At 36.4% G+C, this 10,238-nt stretch overlaps 1 protein-coding gene across 1 annotated transcript in view; it reads left to right on the top strand.

The window, feature by feature from the left end:
* The window catches only part of Afg1l (AFG1 like ATPase), a 241,358-nt gene that overhangs the window by 77,410 nt on the left and 153,710 nt on the right, over positions 1-10,238 (top strand). The window contains exon 4 of the mRNA XM_004637478.2: positions 10,038-10,139. Within this exon, the coding sequence (XP_004637535.1) occupies positions 10,038-10,139 (102 nt within the window). The remainder of the gene's footprint in view (positions 1-10,037; positions 10,140-10,238) is intronic.

The following is a 10,238-nucleotide window of genomic DNA, read 5'->3' on the forward strand; positions in this document are numbered from 1 at the left end:
GTATTTTTCATTTTAGTTGTCCATTTTTTACTGGATCTTTTATTTTGGGGGTTTCTAATTTTTTTGAGTTCTTTATATGGTCTTGATATTAGTCCTTTTCTAAGAAATAGCTGTAATTTTTTTCCCCATACTGTAGGTTGCCTCTTCACTCTGTTTGTTTCCTTTGATGTGCAGGAGGCTTTTAAATTTGATATTCCATTTGTCGATTCTTGGTATTATTTTTTGTGCCATTGAAGTTCTGTTTAGAAAATCTTTGCTTATGCCTCTGTCTTCAAGTGTTTTACTTTTTTTGTTGTTTGTTTTTCTGAGATAGGGTATTGCCGTGTAATCTAGGCTGTTCTCAAACTCTTGGCAATCATTCTGCCTCAGCCTCCCAAATGCTGGGATTCCAGCCTTGTCCTGATTACTTTTCTCTCATTGCTGAGACAGAATACCCAACAGCCAAAGTAAAGGAGGAAAGGGTTATTTTGTTCCCTATTTGGAGAGGCTTCGGTCTGTAATTGGCTGGGTCTAAGGCAGAATTGGCTTGGCAATGGGGCATTCCAGAGGAGAAACAGTTCCTAGAAGTAGAAGACAGCAAAAGCAAGCAAGGGAAGAGCAAGACAAGCCTCTTCTGTCCCAGTCTACTGGGATTAGACTGGTACCAATCCAACCCGTGGACTGATCCAGCAACACCAGCATTGCACTATGAATCAGTCACAGACTTTAGATTTATGCACCGCCAAAAACAGCCCCTATGACTGCATGGGCTTGGGGGAAGGGGCATCTAGACGCAAACCTTAACATGATGCATGCCATATGCCTGCCTTGTGTTTTACTAATTTATCTTCCAGTACCTTAAGTGTTTCTGTTTTAACATTTAGATCTTCAATCAGTTTTGATTTTAGTTTAGTTCATGGTGAGATACATGGGTCTAGACTCAACCTTTCTCATGTGGATATCCAATTTTCCAAGCAACATTTATTAAAGTGACTATCTTTACCTTAGTATATGTTTTTGGCCCCTCTGTTGAAGTAAAAGTTTGACATAACTACAGTTATTTCTGCTTCTTCTGTTCTGTCCCATTGATCCACATTTTCAGTTTTTGTGCAAGTACCATGTTTTTTTTTTTTTTAATCACTGTAGTTTTGTAATATACTTCAAATCTGGGGTTGTGATGCCTCCTGCTTTGCTGTTGTTACCCAGGATTGCTTTTGCTTTTCTTGGTCTCTTCCTGCTCCCTATGAATTTTATAATTATTTTCTCTAGATCTGCAGGGACTAGTGTTGGTATTTTGATTGGGATTGCATTAATTTGTAACTACAGATTTAATTTTGGGGGTATGACCATTTTGGCTGTATTGGTTCTGCCTACCCAAGAACTGGAGTTCTTTCCATTTTCTGATATCCTTTTCAGTCTCCCTTTCAAGAGACATAATTTTGTTATAGAGCTCTTTTACTTCCTTACTTAGGTTAATTCCTAATTATGTAATTTCCTCTTTATGCTATGTGAATAGTTTTACTTTCCTAACTTCTTTCTTAGTGTGTTCATTATTAATTAGTGCATAGAAAGGCTATTGATTTTTGTTTTTTTTGACTTTGTATCCTGTTATGTTGCTTTATTTGGTTATTAGACTTAGGAGTCTTTTCATGGAATTTTTTGGGTCTTATAAAGTAGAGGGCTATGTCATTTGCAAATAATGACACTTTGATCTCTTCCTTTCCTATATGTATCCCTTTTTTTTCCTCTTGCCTTATTGTTCTGGCTAATGTTTCTTATTTACTCTTAATATCCATCTATTTCTATTCATAACCTAAGCCCTTAGATATCCTAGGAGTTGTTTTCATTATATTATAAATATTATTTTCAACGTAGAGCCTTACTATGGGCCCTAGGTTGGATCTGGACTTCTGCGGCTCAAGTGATGATTTTCCGGCCTCAGCCTCCCAAAGTGTTGGGACTACAGGCACATACTGCCATACTGAGCGGTTATGTTTAACTTAGTTATCAGTGGTAATGTTTCCTTAGTTTCTTAGTTCTTTACATTGATCACACAAGCCCACTCATTTTGTTGGAAACTGGAGCAGACATTTAAATTTTCCTGATCAGTTACTATCTTGCCCACATGGTCTTCTTTGGGCTTATCCTGACTGAAATCTTCCACTTTCTGATTTTAATTACTCTCAAACAAACCAGTTTTTTCTAGCTTTGAACCTCTCCCTGTTTGCCGGACTTCACTGGTGTTGTATGATGGTTCCCACTTTACTTGGCTGTATTGAATTCTTTCTGTCAGTTATTTCTCTTACTGGAACACTTGACATTCACATTTAGTGTATGTAAGGAGAGATGTTTTGGATCTAGATTAAAAAACATTTCTGTTAGGAGTTGGATGGGGCCAAGGCTTATTTTCTTAGTAAAATTTTTTAGACAAGAAAAAAACCCACGAGTTAAGTAAGTAGTTCTTGTCTCTTAATTAAGAATAAAAGTATTACTAGCTGGGTATAATGGTTTGTGCCTGAAATCCCAGCACTTGGGAGGCAGACGCAGGAGGATTGCTATGAGTTCGAGGCCAGCCTTAGCTATGTAGTGAGACTGTCTCAAAACCCACAAAACAAAACAAAACAAAAAACAAAAAGTCCAATTAAAAATAATTTTTTTCCCTTTTGTCTACTTTCTCTGCATCTGATTTAACTATCAATGTATTTATGTACCCGTTTGAGTTATAAAATTCTTCACATTCTTAAAAATTACACTTTAAAAAATATACTTTTTTATGACTTTAGGACAGCGTCTATACAGGGTGTACAGAATCTCAGTACATAGATTGGACTCCTAGTGATTTTCCTGTTTTCAGCCTCCCAAGTGCTGGGATTATAGGCACGTGCCACTATGTCCAGTCTCCACTGAGCTCTGCCGAAGCAGGCACTTTAGTCTGCCGAGCTATCTGGCCGGCCTTTTAAAAAATACTTTTTTTTTTTTTTTTGGCAGAACCGGGGATTGAACTCAGGCCCTTGTACTTGCCAGGCAAGCGCTTATTCTACTGAGCCATCTCCCCGGTCCACTCAGCCTTTTAAAAAATATTAAAGAAGCACAAATTCTATTCTATTTAAACTCTATTTCTTTTCTTAGTTTTACTGGTTAATTGGAAGGATTTTTTTAACATTTAAAAATATTTTGTCAGTGTTTATTAATTTTACAAAACATTGGACTTTCAAATGCTCATCAACTGGTGAATGGATAAGGAAAATGTAGTTCTTTTCCACAATGGAGTACTACTCTGCCATAAAGAATGATAAGCTCAAGACTTTTCTAGGTAAATGGATGCACTTGGAGCCCATGCTCTTAAGTGAAATAAATTGGACACACATGTGTAAATACTACATTGTTTCCCTGATATGAGAAAGCAAAAGTGTAAGTGAGGACCAAAATGTAGTAGATATTGTGAAATAGGAAGAAAAGGTTCATATGGGGAGGGGAAAAGGAAAGAAGAGAAGAGGTAAAAGAAGGAGAAAAGGAAAAAATGGAAACAAAGCTTTTGTGAATGGAGAGGAGAGAGAGGGGTTGAAGGGAGGCTGGAGAAGGGAAAAAAGAACTGAGATATGTTGGGCTGGGGAGAGAGCTCATCAGCGTAAGCACCTGCGGGGCAAGCACAGGGTCCCGAGTTCAATGTCTGGTACTACAAGACAACAACAACAATAGCAAAAACCGAAACAAGGTATGTTATGTGCAGGTACAAATTCCCTATGATGAAAGTGATCATTATGTATGTTTAAAAAATATCAATAAAATCTGATTGGAGGAAAACAACTCTCAAAATGTTGGGCTTTCCTCTGGTATTTTCTTGTGTACACATACAACATTTCCACCACCCTTATCCCTCTTCTTACCCTTGGACTCCCCTCTCTCTCCCCCTTATTTTCTTCCTTGTGTTTAAAATTAATTGCAGTCTCTTCTTTCATGCCATCTTTTTCAAATTCCACATAGTAGGGAAAACATTAATTGGAATTTTTTAATTGGAATTTTTGAGACCGCTTTATACTTTTTTATAGCAGATGCTTAAGTCAGTTTTATGTGCCTGTGTCTTTGGGCATCATTAGCGCAGCCATTGCTTGTCAGATCTGGTTCTTTGTCCCTTGAGAGCATCTTACTTCCTAGCCCTTCACTTTCATTTTTCAGTCATTGTGAAAACCAGCGTCTTTGCTTCTCCTATTACCTTAATCCTTAACCATAAGTGGAGATGGTTGGTAAAATACACCTGCTTCTACTTCTGCAAATGGACTTATGAAAAAAAAAACAAAAAAACCCTGTCCTCTCTCCCCCTAAACTCTGAAAATGGTTGGATTTCAATACAGCCATATTCTAATTAATTGAAGATAAATACAAAAAGTAATTGAACTCCTGGAGAAGAAATTTATTTATTTATTTATTTATTTATTTATTTTTTGGAAAATAAATTTAAAAAGATGAGATATGGGATAGTCATATAAACTGGGTGCAAGGCAACCTTTGGATGGAAACATCTTTCTATTGCAGATGGAGAAGAGAAAGAAATTCTGAAATAGGAAATGAAATGAACATTTTGCTATGATCAATTTAGAAGACTTACTAAGTAGTAAAAGATAGGTCGCATTTTTGCTTTGAAAGGTTCTGTGACTGGGGGAATAGCCTCAGAATTCTATCATAAATTCTTTTTTTTTTTTGATACTGGGGATCGAACTCAGGACCTTATGTTTGCTAGGCAGGCGGTTATGCTGCTGAGCTGTCTCCTTGGCCCACTATACTAAATTCTTATTCTTTACTATTTCCTTTTTTGGGACTTGGCAAACAGGTGTTGAATTCTAGGGGAGTCTGATGGGAAAAGAGGATGGCTATGTTCTTTATACCTGTTCTGGATTTGGGTTTGGGCTTTCTTATGCCCTCTTTTACTTTTTTTTGTACCTTCACTTTCATGTTCGGTAATTATGAACTTAAAAGTATAGGTTTTCCGAGTTAACCTTCTGGTAAGAATCTGTTCTTAAGGAAAAGACTAAGGTTTTCTTTATGATTGCATAGAGTCCAAAACAAACTGTAAATTTGGTGTTGGTTTCTTTAGCTTTTCTCAAGGTCACCTGACCTAGTGACCACCTAACAAATGTTTATTGAGCATCTGCCTTGTGCCAGGCAGCGTGTTCCTTCTGGAGATATAATGGTGGCTAAAAGCACTCACTCAAAGCTTATGAGCTGGAGCAATGGCCTTTTTCAACATGACCCATCATAAGAAATACATTTTACATCCTGACATATGCATACACATGTCCCTGAAGATGGTTTTACTCTCTTACACATGATGCCTATTGATTTTCTCCTCCTTCTTCCTCTCCTCCCCTCCTCCTTCCTTCCTTCCTTCCTTCCTTCCTTCCTTCCTTCCTTCCTTCCTTCCTTCCTTCCGTCCATCCATCCTGCCTTTTTCCTCTCTTATCAGAATCCAGTCGTTTTGATCTGACATTCTGTTCTTATCTTGGTTCATTTGGCTAGGTATACTTTCAATGGAATGTTAAATCTCTTGGATATTTGTTTGAATCTGTTTCATGGATTCCATTTCTTTGCTATGTTGGGCATTCATGATTTTTCATCTTTTCCTCAGCTCCTCTATTTTGTCATCTACTCTAGATTTACTGAGCAAGTCTTTCATTATGGTCATCATCTCTTTTTTAACCCAAAAGATTATTTCTGGTCTGATTTTCTTGAGAGCCTCATTTATCTGTTCTTTTACTTCTGCTGCTACTGTTTTGGAAAACTCAGGTGGTTGACTTCTGGTTTTCTCTGTTGTTGTCCCCTGTCCTTGTATTGGGTTGGCTGGAGGTCTGGGGTTGCATTTTCTTCTGCTTCCTTATATCATTCCATTTTTTTGAAATTCTAATTTGTTCCCTGTGTTGATACTTGTAAATTGCTTGTGGCAGGTAGCTTTATCATTAATATGGAGTCTTCCCTAGGAAATATCTGTACCTCACAGATGTGTTCTAGGTGTAGTTGATTCTTGGCCTTCGTGTCTGTCCCAAGATCCTACCTTACCAATTTGTTAGGGAGGAAAGTTCTCATACATTCGATCCAGCACCCAGTCCTTTGGTATTGGACTGTGGTGATGATGATGGCCTCAGCTGATCACAGCATTGTCTTACAAAGAAGAACAACTAATTACAACACCCTGGCTAGTGTAGTACAGTTAGCAATAACAGTAACATCAAATATAGCCTAGAAACTGACAAACTGTGATAACCATTAATTTGGCACTTTTAACCATAGGAGAAAGATTTACAATTATATAACAAAATCCAATATAAACCAGGAACTTGTATGCAATGATTTTCCCCTTAGTATAGTGATTGTACTCTGGGGATAGGAGAGAATTTAAGAAGAATAGAGGAAAAATAGAGATAAGTGAAGAGAAATATAGTAGAAGAAAAGCCTAAGGAGAAAAGATGATCACCCAAGCTTTGGAAACTGGAGAAGAGGACAGGAGAAAAAGAATGAAAGAGTGAACAAAAGAATATCAGAGTGAACCCAAAAGATTAGAGACAGTGTTCACTCATAGGAAAATCAAAAAATAAAGAAAAACAATTGAGGAAAGAGAGAACAGAAAGACAAAACAAAACAAGCAATAAAACTAAAAACCTAAGCAACTGAAAAAAAAGATTAAAAAAAAAAAACAACAACCAGATAGAAAAAGGAAAACAAAACAGTAAAATTCTCCTGGTGTCCACAGTTCTGTGGTACTGTCCAAATCAGAATCTTGATTACTTTTTTCTCGTGGCTGATACCAAATACCCACCACCTAAAGTTCAAGGAAGAAAGGTTTATTTAGCTCCCAGTTTATAGAAGTTTCATCCATAATCAGCTTGTTCCAAGGTGGGGTTTCCTGGCAGAGGGCAACACAGAAGAGAACAAGCAGAAGACAGCAGGAGCGAGCAAGGAAGGGACAAGACCGGCCTCTTTCTGTCCTTGTGTTGCATTGAGGCTACCAGGATTATGGCAATACCAAACCACTCAGTGGCCTGATTTAGTAGTCACCCACCGTTAATCTTAGCACCCTTAATCCCAGCATTGTACCATAAATCAGTTACACACTCTAGATTCAGCCACCCATAGAAAAGCCCCACCTATGACTGCCTGAGGCTATGTGGGGGACACCTAGACACAGCTGTAACAGAGCCCAAATCTTTGCTGGGTGCTCAAATTTGCAATTTTTTTTTTCAAATGTTATGATGGTAATAGTTTTCTTTTTTCTTTTTTTTTGTATCTTGCTGACTCTAATTTTATTTTTATTTTTTATTTTTTACAAGTCTGGGGTTGAATTCAAAGCCTTCATATGGGGTGACACTCCCAACCCTTTTATTATTATTGTTATTGTTATTATTATTATTATTAATTTAGGAACAGGATTTCTCTAAGTCACACAGTTCCCAAGATGGGCTTCAGTTTGTGATCCTCCTGTTTCAGCCTTCTAGAGTGCTGGAATCACAGGCATATGGGACCATGCCTGGGCCCTTTATTTTCTTAATATGGTAAATGGTATTGATTGATTTTTAATAAACCATTATTATATTTCTGATATAAACCTCTCATTTGATAATGATATATTATCCTTTATGTCACTTGCTGTTCTCATGCAATGAATCAGGGCATATTCCTTCTTCCTCTATTTTCTGAGGCGTTTGTGTAAGATTAGTGCTCTTTAGTCCCAATATATCTGACTAGTTTTTTTTATAGTGAAGCTATTTTAACCTGAAATGTTTTTAGTGGGAAAGTTATTACTCATAATTTAATTTCTTTAATAAATGTAGTAACTTAAATTTATTTTTTTCTTTTTTATGCTATTTTTGATCATTTCTACTTTTAAGAAATTTATCTCTTATCTAAGCTGGATTTATTGACAGAATGTTGTTTATAATTTATTATATAAGTACTGTATGCTAACTGTGCTCTGGAGCTCCAGTTGATTATAATTCATTATTACCTTTTAATTTTCTTTTTTTTCTTACTACTTTTTTTTTTTTTTGTAGTGGGAATCAAACTCAGGACCTTGTGCTTCCAGGCAGGCACTGGGCCGCTGTATAGTGATGCGCTCTATTCCTGACCTCCATTATTGTCCTTTTAATATCTCTAGAAGCTATAGTGATTCTGCTCTTTCATTCCTGATACTGATAATTTGTGCATCGTCTCTTTTTTCTTAGTTAGATCAACTAGGGTTTTAATCAGTTATTATTTTTTGTTTTGAAACAGTTGGCTTCTGGTTTTACTAAATTTTGTGCTGTTTCATTTCTGATTTATAATTTCTGTTCTTTATTATTCCGTTTTTCATACTTTTGCTTTTATTTGATGACTTTTTTTTAGCTCATTAAAGTAGAAATTTAGATGACTTTAAAGTTTGTTTTTAATATAAGCATTTAAAGTACAAATTTACATCCAAGTGCTGCTGTGGTGGTATTAATCAAAATTGATATGTTGCATTTTAATTTTCAAATTTTCAAAGTTTAACAAATTTTTCCATAATTTTGTAGTTACCCTAAGAGTTATTCAGATGCATGTTACTTAATTTCCAAATCTGGGGTAATTTTCTAAATATCTGTTTGATTCCTAATTTATTCTGGTCAATGAATCTATTCTGTATAGTTTAAATCCTTTTATTTTGTAAAGCCTTGTCCTACATATAGAAAAATAAATTTTGGAGTTTTGTGCTGGGTATTCTGCCCCGGGCCTTACATTGGGCCCATCTCTCCTGTGGTGGAGGACAGGACCTCCCAGAGGTGGAGACTCAGATCTTGCATTTGTGGCGATTGCAGCTTTTGACCAGAGAGCTTGTGGGGTGGGTAGGGTGGAGATGAAGAGGGGGCAGGTGCCTGCCTGAGGTTCTGGCGCCAGCTGGCTGGCACTGCCTCTGTCCCTGAGCCCTGGGTTTCCCTCCCAAGTAAGGCTCTCTGGGCCCCACTGTGTTCAATGACTAATGTGATTATAGTGATAAAAGTTTTAGAGGGTTGAAAACTAGATCATTTAATTATGATTAACTATACCACAATTCTAGAGGGCCTCATTTTGAAAACTCATATTCTCATCTTTTGAAAATGTTACAGACCATTCCCCAGCTCTCACCTATCTGTTTAATTCATGTTCAGTATTTTCATTTGATATTATTTTTTTCTCATCTCTTATTTTTCATTTTTGGATTTTTCTATGGTTTCTAAAATAGTTCCTAGTGGCCCAATAATTAATTGACTAATCCATTATTATATTTATAGTACTCTCTTTTGGAAGAGAAGATTGAAGAATAACTTTTAAATTTTGTCAATTTATAAATATAGGAGTGGATATTATATCTTGGGAAATTAGCCCCTGTAATGTTAACTGAATATTGTATGTATTTCCTAAAAAACAGGATTGTAACCATAAAGGGTAATATCAGTATTTTATTTTATTTTTAATTTATTTTATTTGTCAGGCTTTATTAACCAAGAGTGAAGCCATACCCTAAATTAAATATATATATATATTTGGCTTACTCAGCCCACCCTGAGGGTGGGGCTGGCACAGTATGTGGTGCCTGAGATCGAACCACAGTCGCCTGCGCCTGCCTAAGCTTGCCTACACAGGCACTTTAGACCACTGAGCTATCTTACTGGCCCCTAAACTCAATATTTTAAAAAATCAATTCTTTTTTCTTTTGGTATTAAGGATTGAATCCACAGTAAGCTGGGCTATATCCCCAGCCTTTTTGTCTTATTTATTTATTATTTTATTTAGACAGGGTCTCACTAAGTTGCCCAGACTGACCTTGACCTTGTGATCCTCCTGCCTCAGCCTCCACAGTAGCTAGGGTTTCATCTGTGGAAGCTATTAGGTCTCACACTATAGGGGCTGGCTAGCCAGTTCAGCATACAGAGTAAACAGCCTCTTCTAAAGAAGTAATATAGGCTTCGGTTTTCCAATAAGAATGTGTTTCATTGTCTCAAAACTAATGACGGTCATTAGAGCACTCAGTATATGCTATCTAATAACATTATTCACTTGTTATTTTTATTTTTAAGGTACAGGGAAAACAATGGTAATGGATATATTTTATGCTTATGTGGAAATGAAGAGGAAAAAACGGGTCCATTTTCATGGCTTCATGCTAGATGTGCATAAAAGTAAGTTAATGATCTGAAAGAAGTTATTATCCACTGAACAAACTGCAATATTTTTTTTAAACAGTGGATGAACATATATACTCTTTAAAGTTATATATA

This window comes from Octodon degus, unplaced genomic scaffold, assembly GCF_000260255.1.
Source record: "Octodon degus isolate 3935 unplaced genomic scaffold, OctDeg1.0 scaffold00090, whole genome shotgun sequence".
Classification (NCBI taxonomy): Eukaryota; Metazoa; Chordata; class Mammalia; order Rodentia; family Octodontidae; genus Octodon; species Octodon degus.